The sequence below is a fragment of the Sapajus apella genome, unplaced genomic scaffold, assembly GCF_009761245.1.
Source record: "Sapajus apella isolate SASKATOON/1434 unplaced genomic scaffold, GSC_monkey_1.0 scaffold56, whole genome shotgun sequence".
NCBI classification, from domain to species: Eukaryota; Metazoa; Chordata; class Mammalia; order Primates; family Cebidae; genus Sapajus; species Sapajus apella.
Genome location: NW_022436996.1, coordinates 6,707,647 through 6,733,179, shown reverse-complemented (window position 1 = coordinate 6,733,179; position 25,533 = coordinate 6,707,647). Strand labels below are relative to the sequence as shown.

General features: G+C 38.8%; 1 protein-coding gene across 21 annotated transcripts in view; it reads right to left on the bottom strand.

Annotated features, from left to right (window-relative positions):
- The window catches only part of KMT2C (lysine methyltransferase 2C), a 273,989-nt gene that overhangs the window by 15,879 nt on the left and 232,577 nt on the right, over positions 1 to 25,533 (bottom strand). For 16 of the 21 annotated variants that reach the window (XM_032244945.1, XM_032244946.1, XM_032244947.1 and 13 more), the window contains 13 exons: positions 25,330 to 25,441; positions 21,460 to 21,538; positions 19,305 to 19,368; positions 17,263 to 17,495; positions 12,436 to 14,154; positions 9,094 to 9,306; positions 7,964 to 8,128; positions 4,962 to 5,103; positions 4,671 to 4,818; positions 2,996 to 3,174; positions 2,749 to 2,885; positions 1,445 to 1,694; positions 177 to 316 (listed from right to left, as the gene is read on the bottom strand). In XM_032244945.1, the coding sequence (XP_032100836.1) occupies positions 177 to 316; positions 1,445 to 1,694; positions 2,749 to 2,885; positions 2,996 to 3,174; positions 4,671 to 4,818; positions 4,962 to 5,103; positions 7,964 to 8,128; positions 9,094 to 9,306; positions 12,436 to 14,154; positions 17,263 to 17,495; positions 19,305 to 19,368; positions 21,460 to 21,538; positions 25,330 to 25,441 (3,581 nt within the window). The remainder of the gene's footprint in view (positions 1 to 176; positions 317 to 1,444; positions 1,695 to 2,748; positions 2,886 to 2,995; positions 3,175 to 4,670; positions 4,819 to 4,961; positions 5,104 to 7,963; positions 8,129 to 9,093; positions 9,307 to 12,435; positions 14,155 to 17,262; positions 17,496 to 19,304; positions 19,369 to 21,459; positions 21,539 to 25,329; positions 25,442 to 25,533) is intronic. The other 5 variants (XM_032244950.1, XM_032244952.1, XM_032244937.1 and 2 more) reach the window with 4 other exon arrangements.

The window sequence follows — 25,533 nt, the reverse complement described above, 5'->3', positions numbered from 1 at the left end:
TTTTAACTCTTTGGTGTTCAGCCCAAGCATGTCTAATATATGCTGGTGCCACCACCAGGAACATGTGTCCCATCACACCACCATAATTGGAGTCTCTCTCTGATGTTGGAAGAGACACTGCCAAGGACATTTCACTGGAGGTAGGAGGTGGGATCATCAAAGGAATAGCAAAGTACCTTGTTCAAAAGGGTCAGATCCTTGAAAGATTTCCGCACACCACTTCCAAGAATAACCACTTTACAATGACAACACCACTGTGGTCTGAGTGCTGCACTTTCTGCAATACCATGACTAGAATCCTTATATCCAGAAAGACCTAAAGGCAATCAACTTTTGTTAGTAATTAACATTGACTGATGACACAAGGTGGCACATGGTGAAAAATTATGCAATATTAACTTAACACAACATGGGTTCATAACTTTACATTATTCCTTAATTAACAAAAAATCTTATCTTCTAAACATTGGTTACAGAGTTGATTATCTGACACTAGGGCAGAAATAAGGAAACATGCCTATTCTCAAACAGCTGGGAAAACAATGCTAGTATGAAAGAAGAATCTAACAAAACTAAGTCACCAAGAGAGATTCCTATTCAGTCTGAGTGCAAAATGAGCCAGATGGGGAAACAGGTATTACTTTTGCTTGCAGATTAAGATGGTAAAAAAACATTTTATGAAAGATACAACGATATATGCTTAAGAGTCTTAAATAAGTGTGACTTGCAGAGTCAGAAATTAGGAAAGAGCCAAGGCCCAGGATAAGAAGGTCAATAAGGACTCAGGAATTAGAAGGCATCATTCAGGTGCAGTGTGAAGGCAAAAAGGCGCAGGGAAAAGTGACAGAATCAGCTAGAAGCCAAGAGGAGGAAGCAGGGGCCTGGACTGAGCGTGCTCGTAAGATTGCCAGCAAGGCAGGAAGGAAAGCGACATCATGGTTGGTCTAAGGATGTTATTCCATTTTCAGAGATGGGAGCCATGAACATCTCTGTGGGAAAAGAAGGGCCCTGTAGAGCTGGTGCAGAAGTCAAACAAGAGGGAGGTAAGGACGGAAAGTGGAGGAGAACGGGAAACAGAACCCATGTCAGGTCGCCAGCCCCATCTGCACGAGGTGGCCCAGGCACAGTGGGCTGGGGGTTGGGAAACAAGGAAGAAGAAAAGCTGCTCAAGGGCAAGCACATCACAGGCTTCCTCTGGCAGCCTGTGCAGATGGCTGGCACTCACAAAGCCCCTGGTGACAGCATGACAGAATACACAAGCCAAACCTCTAACGGTCACATCACACCACAGAAAACAGAACATCCACACATGCTGAGTTCACCAAGGACTATACACCAGCATGTTACCTGCCCATTGTTAAAAGTTAAATCAGTATCTCAAAGAGTAAGCTTAACTTTTGAATCAGGAATGGATCTGGGGTTAACAAAAAGCTCACTAGCTCACCATTGCTTGTTGGAGAAAATGGTATATTAGGCTGCTTCAGCCGGTAAGAGCTCACTAATCTGGGAGGGTTTGCAGATCCTGGCGGAGGCCCACGAAGAAGTAAATGCTGTCGATATTCCAAACCCGGGTTGATTCTGTGGCTACTGACCAAACCCATGGATGGGACGTCTGGAGCATTGCTAACCTCATAGCTGTTAGGGATTCGGACGTGAAGAAGGTCGGAAAATGCAGCCACAACACTGCTAATGTTCTAAAACCAAATGCAAATGCTTTATTATTCACCCAGAAGGCAACAGCGAACCACTGAACAAAATATATACACTTAGGATAAATGCTCTTTGCATGACACATAGATTCCAAAAACATCCAACACATTTAGACTTAATGAGTCTCAGGAAAAAGTTAGCTCTAAAGAACCAATATCCAAAAAACCTTTTAAAAACAGAAATCCCCATAAAGGGATTCCAATCCAATTAACATTAAACATCTAGGAACACATTGAACTATTTTAGATGCTGTAACATCTGTCAGGCCCTGTCAGTTCCTACGGATGGTCAGCTTACTTTCAGGGGCTTCTCTCCAGCTCTGGCCAAATGTGACACAACCCGTAAGAACAGACAAAGGTCTTGCTATTGATGTATTTTGTTGATAATCAAAATATCACATCACTGGACTTTTAGTTTGGTCTCTAATGAAATATCTTCACAGAATTCAGAGTAAAAAAAAATTTTAAATCCTCATCAAATTACTAGTGTTTGATACAAGCAGATGCTGCCTGAAGAACATTTCTATTGCTTCTGCAAAACTGTTATTGTTGATAAACTTATTTTCCTTTGCTTAATTTTCTTCACTGTTAACGGTTATAAAAAAGTTTTTCTCTGAGATGGACATGATGGCTTATACCTATAGTCACAGCTACTGAGGAGGCTAAAGCAGAAGGATTACTTGAGCCCAGGAAGTTCGAGGTTGCAGTAAGCTATGATTGTGCCACTGCACTCCAGCCTGGGCAACAGAGTGAGACTGTGTCTCTATTAAAAAAATAAAATAAGAGTTCTCTGAAGTATACATCCTTTAATAAGAAAATGTGAGCTCTAATTTCCCTTTTTACTTGACTTAGGCTGAGACCAATTCAATGACAAACAATGGCACTCCAAGGCAGCTGAGAGGTCTGCAGTGAGCATAAGCCCCGCTCTCTGATGCTTTGTTCTCAGTGATCCTGTTGTGTGTTTTATGGTAGACAACTGACCCACCTTTTAAAATTGGGGACATATTGTTTAACATTAAGAAGTCATTTAATCTTTTACCTCAGCAGCTGTAGGATGCAGAGTAATTGCTACAGATATAAGACCTGATCTGGGACCATTTGGGGAAGAACCAAAAGGTGATGCAAAATATAAAGTGCCTGGCTCAGTTTTGATGTCATTCCTTCTTGATTCTGAACCTTACAAAAGAGAGGGAAAAAAATGTTAATGGCTTTTCAAAATCAAAATATTTACACTGGTAAATTGGCATAGTGTAAAGGGAAATCATAAAGGTTAGTGTTTTTCTTACTTTTCCCAGCAGTGCTAGGAAGAATTGGAATGATGGGAGATGGCACCGGTTCTGGAGGCTCCTCCTTGACCAATGACAGATCTGGATACCTGCTCACTTCTACCCCAACCACACTCTCAGGAGAGGATGAGGGAACAAAACTATCAGGAGTATCTCGATCACCACAGTGATCCTGAATCCTGAAAAAAGAAAAAAAAACATACATGCACACATCAAAGTGTGCAAATCACTGGGGGCTTCCTGTACCAACCCCGCTGACATTTATGATTATAGCTGTAAGGATATTCTGTGCAGCACCTATACGATGAACAGCAAATGAATCAGCTCAGAGCCACATTGGGAAAAAAATACAAGAACAATCAATATTGAGTTACAAAGTAATTTAAATAGTATGTTTCCTTCCAACCAAAGCTTCAGCACCAAGGTTTAAAGACCTGCCAAAGAGGAAGATGTTCTGATTAGCACATAACATGGAAAGCATGAAAGCATCTTTTCCAAATCCCAGATTGCTAAGCCTAGGGCAGCACTCCTATAGCTTGAAATGGCAAGAGCTGCTGGTTGGATTTAAGAATAAAAAAGAAAAACTTTGAAAAGATAAAGAGCCTAAGCACACATGCGATGGTCACGCCTGCATATACCTAACTGGGAAAACAGCTGTCCTACTGCTGCTCTTCACAATGGCAAGATGGAGAACAGTTGGCCATTGACTTCATTGGCCCTTATTTTTCTTAAATGATAAAGCAAGGTGAGAAAAACAAAAGACTAGTCCCTCTTGTTGAGTTCGAGTCTACCAGGGCAATTGTGAGGTCTCAGACTGAGTACCAGACAACCCTCTGGATCTGCTGTCTCCCACTCCTCACGCAGAGAAGTTGCTGTCATGCAGGAGACCCAAGAAAGGCTTTCAGCCAGAGTCCTGTGAAATCTAGGGATGGAGCAGATACCTGCCCCAGGCCACCACACACACACACACACTCAGGATGCTGCTTAACAAATGTAGAAATTTCTAGTAGTGAGGTACATAGAAAGGGGACCTGGATCCTGAATCTGGACAGATTATTCTCCACATTAATAAAGTAAGGGGCTTATATTAAATAAATTTCTCATCAAATAGAGGGTAGTTGGCAGATTTTCCAAGGAAAAGATAATTATCTGATGAAGTTCTAAGAACCCTCTGGATCTAATAAGTTGGGTGGCGATTATCCACTAAGGGAATTTGCTTCTCCCCAATTAGAATCTTGCAGTTAAAGAACTGACACAAAGAGGTTAAACCCCAGACAGAATAGTTCTTAAACTCTCTTCCACCACAGCATTCTCTGATATCTGCAACTTCTGCTCTTTCATTTTAGACATCTACAAATGTCAATAAACTCAGTAAATCACATTAATAGCCTTTAAAAGACAATGATCTCTGAAATATGTTGCATGGAGATTTTTCATTGCCTTAATGTCTATTAGATTATTGCCATTTAACTCTCTGTATCATGTAAGCCTAAAAAATGCAAACTAATTATGTTTAATGGAAACAGTCTTTTAAAATTTAAATCCTGAAGATTATTCACTAAATTTTATTCCTCAAATGTTTTTACATGCTATTCCTACAGATATTATGCCACATACACACATGTTTTTAAAAATGAAATAACTAAGAATTATTTGAGAAAAAAATAACCTGTACCTTAATTCTTCCTGATTGTTATGAGGTGGTGTTGGGAGGGAGGCTGGCACATCAACTGTCTTGGGGCCCTGAGCAAGAGCTCGGGCCAACAAGTCGTCCTGGGGTTTGAAGGGCAGCTGAAATGGTTTAGGTCCTAGAGTTTTGGTAACTGAAAAAGCAAAAACACAAAACCATATATTTAGTCAACACTGACAAATGGGTAGAACTTTACAATTCTATTGCCATTTCATAATACACAACTGGCAAAGGCACACTTCTCCAAGGTGTGAAGTTTGGAGGCTATAATCATACCTTCATGGCTCACTAACACTCCAGCTTTTCCAGCAAGTTCTTCAGTTGTTGCAAAACCATTGGCCATCTTCTGACAAGTCATAGGAGGTGGTGTAGGAGGAAGAGAGGCAGGGGGTGTTGGAGGATTACTTAAATTATTCTGCTGCAGGAGACCAAAAAATTTAAATTATACGCTACTGAGCAAATATGCAATGACCTTGCTAAAACTTAGCTCTGTGAATTTTTTGCACATAGAAGCAAGGCTACAGAAATGTAATCAAGGTGTTATCTTGCACACCAAGAAAAATAATATATACAAGGCCAGGAGACTTCTTAGTGGAACAAATACTTGTGATTTTATGGACATAGCAACTTGCTTACTTTACCCAGCTTGACCACTTAAGCTTTGAAATTAAGAAGCTAATTTCCTTTATACCTGATTTTATTTACGCACTTCTTCAAGTTTCATGGTTATAGCTAATGAAGGATAACTATTTTGGGGACGGAGTCTCGCTCTGTTGTCCAGGCTGAGGTGCGATGGCACGATTTCGGCGCACTGCAACCTTCACCTCCCGGGTTCAAGCAATGCTCCTGCTCAGCCTTCCGAGTAGCTGGGACTATAAGGACATACCACCATGCCTGGCTAATTCTTTTTGTATTTTCAGTAGAGACAGGGTTTCACCACATTGGTCAGGCTGGTCTTGAATTCCTGACCTCAAGTGATACGTCCACCTCGGCCTCCCAAAGTGCTGGGATTACAGGTGTGAGCCACCACACCTGGCCCAAGGAAAACTTTAAAATGCAATCAATACGTTGCAAAAATTTACCAAAAATCCCTTTAAGTTCTCATTACGTTATGCCCTAGTTCTATGAAAAACTTAAGAATGTGTGGTCTTAAACTTGTAATATAGCTCACATCTGAGATAACAGAATCTGGACTAAGACCTTTAGAAGCAACTTTACTAAAGTAACCAAATCATTAATGTAGCTCCTCTTCAGATATCTCTCCCAGCTTAACAGTTAACACCAAGTTGTCATTTGGAGACTGTTGGAATCTACCAAGAACACTATGCAAATCAAGTGCAAGGTGGAATTATAAATTTTGCAAAGATAAAGAATTTCATGAGGATGATAAAGTAATGTTGGACAACAGCTTACTCCAGAAGAAAAGACACTCACAAGAGTTAAGATAGGTTTTTTGTTTTGGGGGATGTTTTTGGAGACAGAGTCTTGCTCTGTCTCCCAAGCTGAAAGGCAATGGTGCAATCATCCTCACTGCAGCCTTAATCTCCTGGGCTCAAGTGAATATCCCGCCTAGGCCTCCCAAGTAACTGGAGCTATAGGCATGAGCCACCACACCCAACCAATTTTCAAATTTTTTTGTAGGGACAAAATCTAGCTGTGTTGTCCAGGTTGGTCTTGAATTCCTGTCCTCAAGCAATCCTCCCGCCTCAACCTCCCAAAGTGCTGGGGCTACAGGTGTGAGCCACCACATTCAGCCAGAAGAAGTTCTAACTGAAAAACTAACAAGGACAATAAATGAAGCATCAAAAGAGAATTAATTAATATTAAAGTCAGAAGAGAGGCTTCTGGAAAACTGATGCTATTCTCAAATGTTTTTGCAAAAATAATCTTTTTACTTTTTTTTTTTCCTTTTGAGACAGAGTTTCACTCTTTTGCCCAGGCTGGAGTGAAGTGGCACAATTTTGCCTCACTGTAACCTCTACCTCTCGTGTTCAGGTGAATCTCCTGCCTCAGCCTCCTGAGTAGCTAGGCTTATAGGCACCTGCTACCATGTCCAGCTAATATTTGTCTTTTTAGTAAAGGCAGGATTTCACCATGTTGGCCAGGCTGGTCTCGAACTCCTGACCTCAGGTGATCCACCCACTTCGTTCTCCCAAAGTGCTAGGATTACAGGTGTGAGCCACCGTGCCTGGCCATCATCTTTTTACATAAGTAAAAACTGAACTGAAGATGTCTTATGCTATCATAAAACTGTTAAAAAAAAATACAAAAAGTTAAACTTGATTTCATTTGATATTATTTTAATAGTCTAGGAATTGCGACGGGCACAGTGGCTCACACCTGTAATCCCTTTGAGAGGCTGAGGCAGCAGGATAACTTGAGCTCAGGAGTTAGAGACCAACCGTGACAACATGGCAAAACCCGTCTCTACAAAATAAATACAAAAATTAGCAGGGCATGGTGGCACACACCTATAGTCCCAGCTACTTGGTAGACCGAGGCACTAGAATCACTTGAATTTGGGAGGCAGAGACTGCACCACTGCACTCTGGCCTGGGTGGGAGAGTGAGGCACTGTCTCAAAAAAAAAAAAAAAAAAAATAGCTGTAATTAATACTTACATTATTAGATAAGACACATTTAAAATTGTTTAATTTCATTTTTCAAAGTAAAATACTAATTACTTTTTAAAAAATCCCCACCATTTACAGTGATTCGAAATTCATTTTATGAGAATAAAGGTTATAAGGAAATAAGGATTTCTTCTACCATGAAAATATGTCATAGATATTTCTCACAATTTATATTCTTAGCTATAAAAAAACTTCAAATCCCAGCACTTTGGGAGGCTGAGGCAGGCGGATCATGAGGAGAGGAGTTTGAGACCAGCCTGGCCAACATGGTGAAATCCCGTCTCTACTAAAAATAAAAAAATTAGTCAGGCATGGTGGTGGGCATATGTAATCCCAGTACTCAGGAGGCTGAGGCAGGAGAATCACTTGAAACTGGAAGGCGGAGGTTGCAATGAGCCGAGATTGTGCCACTGCACTCAAGTCTGGGCAAAAGAGTGAAACTCCATCTCAAAAAAAAAAAAACCAAAAAACTGCACATGTCTGTGCTAGAAATATTTCACTAGCTAAAATTTTAACCCTGTAGCTGAAGTTTTAATAAAACTTGGAAGATCAGATGTAAACTAGGTATAAAAACAAGACGAGCTCTACCAATGCTGACATGTTACCCAAAGATGAAGCAAGACAACACCTTGGCAGAAAAACATACCTTGTAGATCAACTGAGAATAGTAGTCCGAAACCCCTTCCAGGGTAGCACTGCCAAAAGTTCCTAGAAGTCGATTCCCACTATTAAATTGGCCACTGCCATAAGGAAGAAAGTGCGCAAAGTTCACTCCAATGATTGGTTCCATTAGAGGGAGCAGAGAGAGCTGCTATTAAAAAACATATTTAAGAGTAATGTACATGATAAAAAGAACTCAGCGTAACTCAACTTTCTAAGACCCGAAGCAACTTTGTTGAATAAGGCTTGAGAAAAATGAGACTTAAAATTTTCAAGTATCAAAATGCCGGAATAAGTGACAGAGACTACAGACCTTTGAGACTTAAAAATAAGCTTTGTTCTAAATGGATGCTGCCAGGTGTCTAACAAGAAAAGCATATTTCTTATCTTTGCTCAGCAAGAACCAGGGCATAAACTGAGGCTGGGTGCCACCAACAGCACTATTAGTGGCTGTCTCCCACTTCTATAACAACTAAAAAGGTGTAAGAACAGAATTTACAGTGCATTTCTTTGGCTCCAGAGCCACAATTAAGCACTGAGGACTGTATTTTACTGAGGCTACTCCTTGACTATCACCTATGAATCCACCTGTATTACCATAAATTTCAGGTGCCAATAGCATATAATGTAATTTTGCTTGGAGAAAGTCTATCACATTCCTTGTCCAGATATCTTTTATCCCAGTAACTCTCAACTTGATTTAGGAACTTATCATAATAAAGAGACAGTTTTGGTTGAATAGGGTTGAAGAAGCATTTGATCTCTTGTGTCTTGACTTTTTTTTTTTTTTTTTTTGAGACAGAGTCTCACTTGTCACCCAGGCTGGAGTGCGTAATCTCGGCTCACCGCAACCTCCACCTCCCAGGCTCAAGCAATTCTCGTGCCTCAGCCTCCCAAGTAGCTGGGATTATAGATGTGTGTCACCATGCCCAGTAAATGTTTATATTTTTAGTAGAGATGGGGTTTTGCCATGTTGGCAAGCTGGTCTTGAACTCATACCTCAAGTGGTCCACCTGCCTTGGCCTCCCAAAGTGCTGGGATTATAGGCATGAGCCACTGCCCCCAGCCTATATCCTTTAATTTTTAAAGGGGCCGTTATAAATGACTCGCCCTCACCTGTTTCAAGTGGGTAAACGTGTCAGTGCTAGAGTACATAGCTTGTTTCTCCTCTTCATCCTTTTTCCTTTTCTTTGAGCGAGGTGCTGCTTTCTCACCCGTCCTCGGAGTCCGTTTGCTTCGCTGTTTCTTGGTTTCACTTCCTCCATCTGTTTTTGCCAGCTGGTTGTTGCCACATCCAAAACCACCTTGCATTTGAGCCCCCAAAGTTTGCTAATGTAATTGGAAAGGTTAAAAATCAAATGAACAACTTGCACGTTTGGTTTTTAGTTCATGCTACTTCAGAGCCAAGCTATGACTCATCATCCTAACATGCCACTAAAAGTTATTATGTAGGGAAGACAGAGTGGTGTCAAATGCTGTTTTATGAAAATACCATACTTTTCTTCAAACATTATTCTCAAGTATGGAAATCAGTAAGCTGCAAAGCTTAGGCAAAGAGCAGAACTAGTAAGTAAGGCCATCGCCCTTTCTGGCAAAGCATTACCCCTGCCACTAACCTCCCTGGGGCTGGGGAGCCCCTTATTCCTGCTCACTGACTGCAGAAGGGAAGGAGATGAGATGCTTGTAGATGGCTATAGGAGCCTCTGCATAGTGATCTTGGGGAGTTATTTTTGGTTCCCCTTAGGAACTAGTAAAATATGAGGTGTACTGAAATAATTCACCAGGTCCAGAAAAGCTTTATAGCCTATGCATCTTAGGTGAGAGAACAGCTAGCACCAGACAACAAGAAAAAGAAAAAACACCAGTTCTTCAAATTAGTTCACAACCATATTTGACTGAAAAACAATGGCCACATACTTAAAAGTCAATGGGAGAGAACCTAGATGAAAACAAATAAACCTTTTCTTTATTTTTATCATTACAAAGTGAGAATAAGTCAAGCCCTGAAAAGGTCTTTAAGGGTAGTCCTATCAATACTTTAAAAAACAGGAATATTTTAAAGCTCCATTATTTCTAAATTTAACATAAATACTTTGCTACAGTCAATTATAGTAGCTGAACTTACCACAGTAAATTCTGCATTGAATCTTTGAGGGTTCTGAAAATTAGTTTCCAGTTATATTCTAAATAGTTTAGAGCATGGATGACAACATTTTTATGTAAAGGGCCAGATGGTAAATATTGTAGGCCTTTATAGGCTACAGCCCCTGGCATAATTACTCAACTCTGCCACTGAGTACTTCAAAAGCAGCCATAAACAATTCATAAATAAATGAGCTTGACTGTGTTCAAATAAAACTTTTAAAATTCACAGACGTACTTGAATTTTGTGTAATTTTTGTGTGTCACAAAATATTACTCTCTTTTTTTTTTTTGAAGACGGGGTTTCACCATGTTGGTCAGGCTGGTCTTGAACTCCCGACCTCAGGTGATCTGCCCGCCTTGGCCTCCAAAGTGCCTGGATTATAGGCATGAGCCACCATGCCCGGCCATTACTCTTCTTTAGATTGTTTTCAACCATTTAAAAATGTTATAGTCATTCTTAGCTCATGAAGGGAGGCGAAAGCAGGCTCAGACTGCTCATCTCCAGGCTAGATCTGTGGTTCTCAAGGGGAGTCCCCAGGGTAGCAGCAGTATCTAGGACCGATTTAGAAATGCAGATTATCTGGTTCCACCCAGACCTACAGAATCAGAAATGCTGAGGCTACTGCCCAGCAATCTTGGTTTAACAAGCCCTCCTGGTGATCCTTACACTTTACAGTTTTGAGAATTGCAGGCCTAGAGCAGTATAATACTTCTCCACCTTCAGATGCACAGGAATCACCTGGGGATTTTGTTAAATCACACATCCTGAGAAGCAGGTCTGTGGCAGGAGATTCTGCATGTGTTACAAAGCTCCCACCTGATGTAGATTCTGGGGATCCCCAAGGACTGCATTTTGAGTGTCAAGAACCTGAGAATTTAATTGACATGTGTATATTTAAATCACAATAGATCACACTTTAAACTTGACATGTGGTTGTTCCTCATGTTATTAAATATTCTTATATAGCACAATTTTTTTTTTGTTTACAGCCCAAATTTTAATATAAAGATGCTCAAAGTGTAGTCTACATTATTCAAGGAGCTATTTAAATAATATTAAACGGTACAACAGAAACTGCTATGTGAAAACATGGGCATCAACATATATTTGAGATTGGGAGAGGTGAGAAAGGTATCCAAAAAAAGATGATTCAAAAACTGCATTTTAAAAGATAAAAATATATTGGCCAGACATATATAAGAAGGGAGAGCAGAGCAGGGAGAGCCGCAGCATGTGGTATACACAGAGGGTAAAAGGACAACTGCAAGTTGCTCAGTACTCCTCAGGGCATAAGATGTCTTGGAGAAAAGTGGATGGAGACTGTGCTGAGCAGTTGGCTGTATTTACTGGTGACAAATATAACTGGAAAAGCATAGCCACTAAAAACTTACAAAACTTACACAAATCGATCAGGTCAACACTCAATCTCTACTGAATGATCAAAGATGAGAAAAAGAGCACACTCGTAAAAAGATGAGCTTCATTAACAATCTTAAAATTGAAAATTTGGGTAACTAAATATATCACTCCACCCTTAATTAAAATATGAAAATAAAATGCAATTTGAGAAGCAGTCTAGTGACAGCTTTATGAATGCCCCAGTAATGGCACTGTATTTTCTGAAAGATACACAGGCAAGATCTACTAAGCAGACGAATTCCTATGACTCCAAAACTCTAGTTTTGGAGTTTTGGAAATATCTTAATGAAGTTAACTGAAGTAAAGGGGAAGGATTCTTGTAATGGTATATTTACAAGTTAGCTCTTCATGTAAATGGGGACAAAAAGCAAATTCAACCTTAATAACTTAAACTGATAGATAACTGATACATGGAAAACTATAAATATAAAACTCTACATGTAACATTACATTAAGTATCAATACAACATTGTAACACAATAGGTTCACAGTATGGTATCCCTAAGAGTGCCAAGTATATCAATAGAGGTACATGGGCTATCCTCTACATTTTAAAGAGGTTAACGGAGACTATGCATTTATTTACAATAAAGTACATAGACATCTACTTACTTCTTATGTCAACTCAGTGTGGTAATAATCAGTTGCTACACAGCACACTATGTATGAAATGCAATACATGCCTTTGCTTTTTAAAAAATAGTGAACAAATTATTACTTAATATAGTTTAGATATAAGTAAAAACATGGGTTCCACAGAGGTAGAAATGACAAAAAATGGTCCTTAGGAATAAAAAGGTTATAGAATAGTGTGGAAATTAATGTAGTTGTTGGCACTAATCTGCTATAATTTAAAGCAAAAGAAAAAAGTTGTTTTTATGATTTACACTTACCAATCCTTCAGCTGGGTTCTGCTTCTCAACCAGTTTATTATCCTTTGTACAGTCATCTTCTGAACGAATACTGCCCTCAGGTTTTTGATTCAAAAGAAAAGATGCCTTTTTATTTTTCAACAAGTGTTTCAGAAGTTCATTCCCTGAGTCTCCTTTGGCAGCAGGGGCCCCAACAGAATGAGGAGGACTCTGTGCTGAGGAGACAGGACCGGCTGCAGCGTTTCCTTCTACCTTACTACCATTCTCTTCCTCCAATTTAGGCTCCTCTTGGCCTGGGCATGACTCTGTCTCAGGCTTTTCCAGTTTTATCTCTTCTGCTTTGGCAGGGGTTTCCATGGAGGGCTTATCTACTTCTGAATTTGCGTAAGTCTGTTGATTTGGAGTTGCTTGTGAGAAATCACTATTGGGCAGTTTGTTCTCTAATTCTGTACACAGCTGGCCTGCTGCCATATTGGGAGTGGATGGGCCTGCTGGTTCCACCAACTCTTGCTCCGCCTGTTGAAGAAGCTCACTGGGTGTGCTCACTGCAGGAGTAGAGGTAGTTTCTGAGATGCTTGGAGTTGGTGGAGCAGTTATATCTGAATGGGGAGTTGATGGAGCCTTGGTGGATTCTGCATCATCATCTTTTTTCTTTTTTCTTGTTCTTTTCTTTTTCCCTTTTTCCTCTGGGATTATATCAGAATACAACTGAATGAGAGATTGGGTTGATCCCGGATAACTTTGTCCATGGGTTATACTAGGGTCTTGGCCACATGGGAGACTGCTATTAGCCACTGGAGGTGCTGCTGGTAAAGCAGGTGTAAAAGAAGGCCTCACTGGGGACTGTTGGAAGCCGGTCCCAGAAAGATTTCCATGTCCCTGCTTAACAGAAGAAAAATTTGGGCTTCCAACAGGGATTGATGGTGAATCAGGAACAAATGAAGGAGGTCCTACCTGCCTTCGCTCATTAGTTTGCATGAAAGTTTGAGCGGAGGGTGAATTAATTGATCCTTGTTGTATATTCTGCTGCTGTAAAACCTGCCCCATTTGCTGCTGGTGTTGTGGAGACTGCTGAAGGGGTCTTGGAGGCTGCATGAAATCACAAGGTAAGTCAGAACTGTAGAAGGGAATCTGGGACACAGATGTCCTACTACTACTTATCTCGGAGCCCACCATGCCATGCTGCTCCATTTCCATCCTCTGCTGCAAAGCTCTTTGTCTATCTACTTCTTGCATGAGTTGGATTCGTTGTCTCTCTTGCTGTTCTCGTAAACGTTCCTTACGTTCCCGTTCTTGAAAACTTTCACTAAAGGGATTGTTGTCATCAAATTCTACCCGAGGTGGTGGTCCACTCTGCGAACTGGCATTTGACACTGTCCCTGGGGCTGATGTACATGTTTTTAATGGTAATTGGGCAATTGGGGGCTGAATTCTAGGAGGATTGAGGGGAATGTGGGCAGAGGCACTGTTGGGTTGCCATCCAGGTAAACTGGGCATTCTAACAGGGCTAGTATGGCCAGAAATAACTGCTGTGTGCTGCTGGTGCTGAAGCTGCTGTGGCATCATGGGAAAGGCAGGTTGGCTCATGGTGGGTGGAGTGGCACCTGGAATTAGGGGTGGCTGGGGCTGGACACCAGGCATGAGGGTAGGTGGGGCCATCGCACATTGCTGCTGTTGTTGCTGCTGTTTGATCCGATAATCTTCAATCAATTCAGCATGTTCTTTCTGTTGTTTACGAATCTGGAATAACAAAATGCATCATTGCTCATTTATATATAGCATAGGTATTGAACTAAAACATTGGCTGATGACTTTGGTTGAGGTTATAGATAGGGCAGTTTGGTCCTGTAGAAGCAAATCTATTTTGCTTGGGCAAGTGCAAAAATCACAAAAAAAACTGAATTGATAAGCCTAGTTAGACTATCAATCTCTTTTAACAACAGGGTTCTTATAAAGTTATCTGTAAAAGCTCTTCACATATGAAATATTGAAAATATTTTTGTAAAGTAAGGATTAAAATCTCATGGTGAAACTCATATATACTATTTATATTACACATCAAAAATACAAAACAATAAACAAAGGTTTCACAGGAAGCAGCTAATTTTGATGTCCTAGAAATTACATTAACACACAATGTTAGAATAATAGACTTAACTCAAACTTTAACCATTTAAATATGTTGATTTGATTTCTTAAACATAGAAATTGTATAACATTTTAAGACAAGATGAATTACCCGCACAAATATCACAACCCCCCCCCAAATTAAAAAGACTAGATTTGTATAACACTTTGAATCTAATGGGTAACACTCAAATTATAATTTTTGAAATCTATACAAGCTCTGAGGTAATATTTTGAATAGCTTGTAAATAATCTCTTAATATAATGGCTAATATCAATTAATTAATTAATTCCAAAAACCTTTGTGTTCCAATGTGCTCAATACTATAGACCAAATATCAATCAAGATGCACTCTGTTCTACAGGACCACACCATCTCATTCAACAAGCTATGGAAAGGAGGAATGCTAAATGATGTGTTTATTTTTCAACATCATTTAATTTTTAGATAAATATTATGCTAATATACTAAACCAGGGGTTCTAATAGTTTTTCAATGTTTTTTCTTGGGTTCCCCAAGTAGACTAATATTTTCTGCAAATAATGGTATCTGATCTCTTCTTCAATAGTTGTGTAACTCCTATTTTATTTCCTTTATTTTTCCTGGCCAGTGAACTGGTTAGAAGTAAGAAATTACCATTGGTTGGTGAAGTCGTAAGAAAGTACAGAAAGCACCTACAACAGTATCTGGGATACATAAAGTGGTCATCCATGTCTTTCCCGTGACATTTTATAATACTTTTTAAAACATTACCATCAACTGCTTATCTTGATATGACACTGGGTCTTTGGCAGAGTGGATTAAAAAGAAAAGAAACCTTGCATTCTAGAATAATCCTAGTTTTTAAACAACTGGAATTATAATCACCTTATAGTTGGTATGTTATTGTGGCAGCTATGGTTTGAAGTTAAGATACCTGAGTGCAAATCCCTAATCTAATAGTTAGTTCTGAGCAAACATGTACAATAGTTTTTTGGTTTTTTGTTTGTTTGGTTTTTTTCAGACAGAGTTTTGTTCTCGTTGCCCAGGCTGGAGTGCAATGGCACAATCTCAGCTCACTGCAGCCTCTGCCTCCCAGGTTCAAGCCATTCTCCTGCTTCAGTATCCCAAGTAGCTGGGATTACAGGCACCCGCCAACATGCCTGGCTAATTTTTTGTATTTTTAGTAGAGACAGGGTTTCGCCATATTGGCCAGGCTGGTCTCGAACTCCTGGCCTCAGGTGATTCACCTGCCTTGGCTTCCCAAAGTGCTGGGATTACAGGCATGAGCCACCACGCCCAGCCACATGTACGGTGTTTATAATCTCTACAATCAATCAGTTTGTAAAATGGTGATAGTACTAACCTCAGGAAGTTACAGATAAGACAATGTAAGTGGAGGTGCTTCCTAGAGTATTCATTATAGAGAGTACTCAAATTTTTTTTTTTTTTTTGAGAATGAGTTTCACTCATGTTACCCAGGCTGGAGTGCAATGGCGCGATCTCGGCTCACTGCAACCTCCGCCTCCTGGGTTCAGGCAATTCTCCTGCCTCAGCCTCCTGAGTAGATGGGATTACAGGCACGGGCCACCATGCCCAGCTAAGTTTGTTTTTGTATTTTTAGTAGAGACGGGGTTTCACCATGTTGACCAGGATGGTCTTGATCTCCTGACCTTGTGATCCACCCGCCTCAGCCTCCCAAAGTGCTGGGATTACAGGCGTGAGCCACCGCGCCTGGCTCAAATTTTTTTTTTTTTTGAGATGGAGTCTCGCTCTGTTGCCAGGCTGGAGTGCAGTGGTCTGATCTCAGTTCACCACCACCTCCGACTCCCTAGTTCAAGTGATTCTGCTGCCTTAGCCTCCCAAATACCTGGGACTACAGATGCACACCACCACGCCCCGCTAATTTTTATATTTTTAGTAGAGACAGGGTTTCACCATGGTGGACAGTCTGGTCTCAAACTCCTGATCTCAAGTGATCCGCCCACCTCGGCCTCCCAAAGTACGGAATTACAGGTATGAGCCACCACGCCTGGCCTGAACGTAAGTTTTTAATTTACTTGGGTAAATATACCTAGGAATTGGCTCTGAACCCATTTCATACACTATTGTTTTATTTTAAATAAAATTTTTACATGTTTCTTCTTTTCCAGTATACTATCCAGTTTGAACATTCTGATAAACATCTGGTTTATAATAGAAGATAATGGCAAAATGTTTTCATTTTTCTGGAATGAGTCCTTCACATAATATACACCAATGTATTTTAAGACCGAAACATTAGGAAATAATAATAATATCAATTCCTAGTAAACAAAAATACTTCCTGGTTCCCCAATACTTGCTCCCAGCTAAACCCAGTATCTCTCCATGAGCTCAGTCCTCAGTTAAGTTGAATACTCTCAAATGATGTATAATGGTCTTTGCGGTGATTTCTTAGTGCAGAAAAAATAATAATGTCTCCAACTATAAGAAGGTTAAAAATAGTTCTTCGAAGTCGAAATTATGAGACTCAATCTCTTCTCTATCATGTATTTAGTATGTACTGTGACCATCACTTTAAGCAAAGGACTGGAGCTGTTATGGCTCCAGTTACTAAGAGGTCTCAGAGCTGTTGCTTTTCAGCAATGTATTTTTATATATCATTTAAAACTGGTCAAAAAAAATCACTAGTCAAAATCACTAATGAATGACACATCATTAATTGTTTATAGTTTCTATTTTGCAAACCTCTTTATTACCTGTTCTAGCTGTTTCTGAACCATGCTTTGCTGCTCAGTAACATGCTTGAGTTGTTCTGCATCTTCTTCTGGAAATTCACGCCCAGCTTTCTTGGCAGTACGTTGTTTAGCTGACAGAGCCTTCTTAGATTTTCTGTGAGCACCAATTTGTTCTTCGAGATACTTCTGCTGCATCTGAAGCAGCTGCTGGGTCTCCTGGAGCCACTCTTCATACTGCTTACGCTGTGAATCATCTGAGGAAAAATTAAAATTTGTGTTAATTTCCTAAAGGGTCCAATATTATAAGTTACATAAATCTATTCTGTAAGGAAGTGGTTTCACCATGACCATTTAATAGAAAATTTGAAAACACTATACTAAATATTAGACCATTATGTAATGATAAAATATCAGATCTTATAAAAATATTTAATTCAGAAAGTCAGAGAATGCACATTCTTATGATACTGGTTAACTCAGCACTTATAAATATCACAAATCCAATCTTGGAAAAGCAGAAGGCTTATGTAATGGAATTCTCTTTTTATTAAACAAATTCTCTACCCTATAAGCCAAATTACATACTAAGGTATATATGCATTTTATAAATAAAACCTTCACATATTTTGAAGAGACAAAGACATATCCCATTAAGGTCTAGCACAAAGACTAGGAAATCACTTCCTAAGTTAATTTTCCTGAGTTTGATAAGTTCTTTCCTATTTCTTAATAATGGAAAAATATTCTAAACGGAGAGGGAGGGAACCCAGAATGCTTTAAAAGGGAATAGTTTAAAGTCTATGACTTATAAAGGAAATCCATAAGTTAAAAACATTGGTAATTATTATTAATTCTGTAATTTATATTTTTTAAAGTAAGGGGAGGGAATAGTTAACCAAGCAAAATATTTTCTACGTTTACAACTGCCATTAATTCTCCCCAAATGGTAATCTCTCTCATTTTGTAACAATATTCTCTTCTTTATTCTTTAAGGGCACTTTACTTCATTGATACCAAGTCCAAGGCGGGGGGAGGGAAAAGTCATCATATGTAGTGAAATTCTGAATATACCTTTTTGACTCACTATGAGACAAAGGAATGAATAAATACATTTCTAAGGACATTCGATGATAACATCAATGATAACACAATATTGTCATACATTAAGAATCCAACCAAAGCCAATGGGCACAATAAAGCCAGAAAAAGCCAGTTGGTATAGTCGTTTACTTGTTTTTAATGCAAATGTGTATTCAAATTATAGTAATAATTAATGTAGGGGGAATTTTAAAGGTCAGACTTTGGGTTTGTTCCTAAACCCAGAAGTTCCAGTACATGTATGAACTTGAAATCTAGTCTACTAAATTTGAAGGGCATTTTTTTAAGAACAGGCTTTTTCACAAGATTTCAGAAGTTCTGCTTCTGGTAGAATGAGACCTACCGCAAGGAAAGCCTTTCTGGTTTCTGGAACCAGGAGAGCAGAGGTGAGCAAAATGAAAAATAATGGTGAAAAAAAAGTTAGCTAAACAGTCTGAAGATTTCAGAAAGGTTCAGTTTGGGGAGAACTTTAAATACTATCCTGAACCACCTTGGGACCCCTGCAGATAACTAGAAAGGATTCAGGGGCACCTTGCATGCCTGACCTTCACACCATGCTGCTAACCCAACTTATTGCTAAGTACAGTCCCTTTGTTTTGCCCATTTAGTGTCCTCATCACTTAGGAAGACAGTTCTTAGATCAAAACATGGCTTAATTCTACAGGTTGTAAAGTGCCCAATTTATATACAAAAACAGCAACAACAATATTGAAGAGAATGGGGAAGATGTTTTTTCTGTATTAAAATACTTTTCTCTAACTATAATTCTTCATGCACAGTGAAAAAAGCAATGAAAACACACGCCTTGAAGAAGAGGTGCCTAATAGGACAGTGACGTTTAGTAAGACATGAGGGCACCTGGGCTGGAACTGGCGTACCTACACTCACTTCAGGTTTAGAACAGCACACATAGAGTGCAGACAAGCAATCCCCAGAAAACATTAACTTATTAGATTTATACTTACTGACAAAGCCTGGACCAAAATTTGGAGGATTAGGCCTAGAAATCTGATGTGTTATACTGCCATCCTAAAATAAGTAAAATTTACAAATATGTTTATTCCACATTTCAGTTAAAGGGGGAAAAAACTTTAAAAGAAAGAAAGAAAAAGAAATGGAAGAAAAAACCCTTTAATTTCCTAAGATATCTTTTAAAGTTTTGATTTTTATAAAAAGTAGAATGATCTTAGTGGTGGCAACCTAAATCTGAAAACTTATTACTATCTCTGAACTATTATAGTGTCTAGATTTTGACTGAAAAACAATTATGCTTAAGGTAAAAAATTATCAGAAGTATAATACAGGGCAAATCAATTATTGCTAATAATAAGCTAGAGATCCACATTAAAAAAATTTCTCTCTTCTTGATGAAGTTTACCTGGTTTCTTCTTCAATCAAACACAAGTTCCAGATTAACTAAATGCCACTCCACAGCATGGTTATTTATAATAAAAACTAATGTCTCTAACATGCACAAATATAAAGAAAAATATGTTAATAAAAATATTAGTCTTATTTTCTACACACTCCTGTAGTCCCAGCTACCTGGGAGGCTGAGGTGGGAGGACCACTTGAGCCCAGGTGTTTGAGGCCAGCTGGGCAACACAGTAAGATCCAGTCCCTAAAAAATAAAAACTTAAAGTATTTATTTAGTTTTATTTTTGAGTTAAAAGTCTTATTTCTAGGAGGCTGAGGCAGGAAAATCGCCTGAACCCAGGAGGCGGCGGTTGCGGTGAGCCGAGATTGCGCCATTGCACTCCAGCCTGGGTAACATGAGTGAAACTCAGTCTCAAAAAAAAAAGTCTTATTTCTTCCAAGTGACTGAACAAGCAGTTATTAATCCCACAAGTCCCTGATAATCACCTGACAAATTAAGGTTGAAAAATGTTTATCCGGTTGTCACAAGTTCTCCTTAACATGAGCTGTACACAAGGTAATAAACTATACCAGCAGCCAGAAGTATTGAGTACAATCTTCACAATAACGCAAAGCAGCTCGTTTAACATTTGACAGATTAGAAAACAAGAAGTTAAAAGAGTTTGCCCAAAGTTGCACAGTAAATTTATAGTGGAACTAGAATTTCTTAAAAAAAACTCAGCTATAAAGGCTATCCTTTTCCCATTATATCAAATGGCATCTGTTTCCTCTTTTAATAATGAGAAGGATATAATTATCAGCATATAACTGGCAGGTGAAGAAAGAAAATTTCAAAAGGACATATTCTACAGTAGGTAGTTCCCTTTAAAAAAAAAAAAAAAAAAAAAAAATGACAAATATACTACATGAGTTTTACTTCTCGGGACACTGCCTGAGATTAAGAATACAGCATACCTTTCAACAAGGATGAGAAGAAAAAAGGAAAAAACAAACACAGCATATTGTTTTCTAGTTTTTTTTGTTTGTTTGTTTGTTTGTTTTTTGAGATGAAGTGTCACTCTGTCGCCCACTGCAACCTCTGCCTCCCGGGTTCCAGCAATTCTCCTGCCTCGGCCTCCCAAGTAGCTGGGACTATCAGCATGGGCCACCACGCCCAGCTAATTCACGGTGTTTCATCATGTTGGCCAGGCTGGTCTTGAACTCCCGACCTTGTGATCTGCCCTCCCTGGCCTTCCAAAGTGCTGGGACTACAGGCGTGAGCCACTGCGTCTGGCCATTTTCTAGTATTTACAGAAGTTTTACATTTTAAAGTAATGGGTTTAATTCTAAAATGCAAGACATGAAAATGTTCTTCTGGAGTTAAAAATTAGTAAATAAAACCAAAAGTCCTGAGCATCTGGTTTTCCCATCAAGTGACTTTTTTACCCTTAAATATATAGATCCTTTTCAGAAATCACAGCCAATTTTGTCTTTTGTTTAAAAAGTAATACAATGTCTTTTTGGTTATTACTTTGCTGATAATATGTCTTGGCAGTCTTCTAAGGCTACTATTCAGGTTGATGCAAAAGTAATTGCAGTTTTTGCCACTGGCGAATGGCAATGGTGAATAGCGTATGGTGAAAACCGTGATTACTTTTGCACCAACCTAATACTACTCTCTAGCTTAGGCCTACTATAAAGCATGAGTTTGCTGGGAAACAGAAAAGCATGCATTCTAGAGTGACTCATTACAGGCAGTCTTACCTGAGGAATGGCCTGCGTTCCAAGGTTCTGTCCTTCACTATTCTGTGTTCCAGTTACCGCCTGGCCCATAAAAGGGAACCTATCAAAACAGGGCACACAAGTATCAAATGATGAGCATTTAGAAATTATTAATATTAATTAAAAACTATATTAGGTGCTTAACAATTTTCTCTTCCAGAGAAGAGTAGTGGCAATTTCTTCATCAAAACACTAAAGCCTCACCTTTCATGTACCGAGCAGATTTGATCATCGCTGTACTTCCATGAAGTGTGTGCTCTTAGTACCCTCACGTTACTTATAAAGTAAGACTCAGAAATATTCCTTAACCTTCCCCACAAGGACTAACAAGTAGGGCTGCAGTAAAAAAAGCTAGAGGTTTTCTATTATGTGCCTCACTCTACTTAACGATAAAATGAATTCAAGCCTTCAGAATAAAAACAAGTGATTTACATTTTATAACATCAATTGTAAGAAAATGTTTTCTTTTTCCAATCTTTATTAAAAACTAATTGGCAGCTTAGCTTTTTTTGCTTTGTTTTGAGACGGAGTCTTGCTCTGTCGCCCAGGCTGGACTGCAATGGCACCATCTCAGCTCACTGCAACCTCTGCCTGCCAGGTTCAAGCAATTCTCTGTCTCAGCCTCCCGAGTAGCTGAGATTACAGGCATCCACTACCATGCCCAGCTAATTTTTATATTTTTAGTAGAGACGGGATTTCACCATCTTGGCCAGGCTGGTCTTGAACTCCTGACCTCGTGATCTACCTGCCTCAGCCTCCCAAAGTGCTGGGATTACAGGAGTGAGCCACCACGCCAGCTTAGCTATTCTATATTCTAAAACAAAAGACATTTCTCCTAATTTAAAAAGTTTCATAGGTTTCTATAACTAATGTTTAAGCAAATAAAAAATTGATGACTGACCAAGATCAGTCTACATGGTTAAACGTATTTGGAGAAATGTTACTTATTATAATTAAAACTATGAAAACTTCACAGAAGCATTACTGCTTACATGAAAATATTTCCTCCGAAGTTATCAAATGCTTTAATATACCAAGATACACATAAAATTTTCAAAATGTAATCCAAATGCTGTATATTACTATTAAAGCACTATTAGGATATAGAATATATTTTTAAATTTTTTACTCAGGTTTTTCATTCATCACCCCACCCTATACTACAGGTCTGGTCTAAATGATCTCCTAATCCAAATATCACACATGGTCTATCATCCTAATTCAACATATCACACTACTCTACGAAGGGACTATCACTTCCATTTCTACAAAAAAGTCAGTAGAATGGTAAGCCGTATACCTGATATATGACTAATGTATTTAACTGGCAGAGATATGATGCTCAAAGAACATCAGATGCTGAAATGCCTCAAATTCTGAGGTCCATATTTAAAACTAAGTGCTGGCCAGGCATGGTGGCTCACGCATTTAATCCCAGAACTTTGGGACGCCGAGGCAGGTGGATTACCTGAGATGAACAGTTCGAGATCAGCCTGATCAACATGGTAAAACCCCGTCTCTACTAAAAATACAAAAATTACTCATGCCTGTAATCCCAGCAGTTAGGGAGGCTGAGGCAGGTGGATCACGAGGTCAAGCTCGATCGAGGTTATCCTGGCTAATATGGTGAAACCCTGTCTCTACTAAAAATACAAAACTGGCCAGGTGCGGTGGATCACACCTGTAATCCCAGGACTTTGGAAGGCTGAGGCGGGCGGATCACGAGGTCAGGATATTGAGATCATCCTGGCCTACACTGTGAAACCCCATCTCTACTAAAAATACAAAAATTAGCTGGGCGTGGTGGCATGCACCTGTAGTCCCAGCTACCCAGGAGACTGAGACAGAAAAATCACTTGAACCCAAGAGGTGGAGGCTGTAGTGAGCCGAGATTTCACCATTGCACTCCAACTGGACAACATAGCAAAACTCTGTCTCAAAAACAAACAAAAAAATTAGCTGGGCATGGTGGCACATGTCCATAATCCCAGCTACTCTGGAGGCTGACGCAGGTGGTGGTTGCAGTGAGCCAAGATCAGGCCATTGCATGCCAACCTGGGGAACAAGAACAAAACTCCATCTCAAAAAAACCCCAAAAAACTAAGTGCTAAATAAAACTCAGTGCTGCCGGGTGCAGTGGCTCATGCCTGTAATCCCAGTACTTTGGGAAGCCAAGGTGGGTGGATCAACTGAGGTAAGGAGTTCGAGACCAGCCTGACCAACATGAAGAAACCCCATCTCTACTAAAAATAAAAAAATTTTTTTTAATTAAAATTAGCTGGGTATGGTGGTGCATGCCTGTAATCTCAGCTAGTTGGGAGGCTAAGGCAGGAGAATTGCTTGAATCTGGGAGGCAGAGGTTGTGGTGAGCAGAGATTGCACCATTGCACTCCAGCCTGGGCAACCAGACTGAAACTCTGTTTCAAAAAAACAAAAAACAACAAAAAAAGTATTTCCTTCTGTTTTGAAAACAGGTAGAAATTACAGTATTTACAGTATCATAACTATTACCAATAGAAGACAGATTATTTTCCTATAAAGTGTTGCAGGCACCTAATTAGTTATGTTCATCAGTACTTTCAAATTATGGTTTATTGCTAAATTTGTTAATATTTTAAGAAGGATATGTACTATAAATTTAATTTTAATAACTATATTTCAAGTATAATTTATTTCCTTTGTAATACTATGTTTTAAATTTTCTGCATATAAAACACTGAAAATTTCAAAGGCTTCACTGAAAAGATTTTATGTCTTGAAAAGATTCAAGACATAAAACAGGAACCTCTATGATAGAGGAATTGTGTTAATAAATATTGCTTAATAATGAAAACCATTAGAAACCATTATCTCTACTTTGATCTCAAAAATGCTTCTTAACCATGTCCAAAGTATCTAACAATTGTAAAGAACTATACCCTTAAGAATTCCAATTTCTTTGAAGTATATACATCTTAAATTCATGCAAATTTTGTATTCAATTCTATAATCATCAACATTTCTTTTTATATAAAAAAGTTTTCAACAAAATAATTAGGCTAAATTGAGGCTCTACGCTTACATTACTGACAGAGGTCCTCATATAATACACATAAGACTCATTCACGATGTTTGCTAAAAATAGAGACACACAGGCAACCATCTCCAGATATTCTTATTTAGTAAGTATGCAGTAAAGCAAATGGATCTACATTAAAAAAAAAAAAAATTACCACATAATTCTCATGGTAGTCCACGATCAAAATTTAAGAAACAGTGCCCTGTAGTTATTACCCTTAGGGGGCATAATTTCAAAACTTCACATACTCAAATAACCCCTATTGTCTTCCTTAATGCATAATTTCTACTTTTCTCCTAAGAAAGGAAAGACAAACTATGCAATTCCTAACTTCCTAACTGGCCTCTTATTTAGTCCTTATAACCTCCTCTTTCTGATTCAAAAGCAGTTTGGGGACATTTTATTTCAGAGCTGAATTTAAGGTTGCGTTATCACTCTGGTGTCTTAATTGAAAAAAATCTTAGTTAACATGAACAATTCTAAAGGTATTTAAAAGAGCACACACTTAAATACCATGACTTGAGTAATCAGGAAATCCTATCTTCCAAATCTTTTTAAGATGTTTTACGTTTACATCCTTGAGACTAATGCTTTCACACTGGTTCTTACATTAATTTCTTACATGGGTATAGCGTTTTACATCTGATAATATCCAGCTGATGCCACGACAACTTTAACGGTATTGTTCATTCCTAGAACAAAGGCTTTCAATTCTCTGCATGTTTTTCTAAAAACCAGTAATGATTTCACAAATGTCTAGATGCCCAGTAAACATAAGCAGCTCCTGCACCTACCTGCTCATCACCATTGGTGGCATGCCCAGATTGTTTTGTGCCATCACTTTATTTATGCCTTTAAGGGCCACCATTTTGGCTTTCATTATAGGATCTGTAATTGCATCAAAATCTAAAAAGAAATATAAAGTTACTTATTTCATAGTAATTGGTTTAAGGTACACTAAGAAGTAATTCAAATATCACAAACATTATATAATTTAA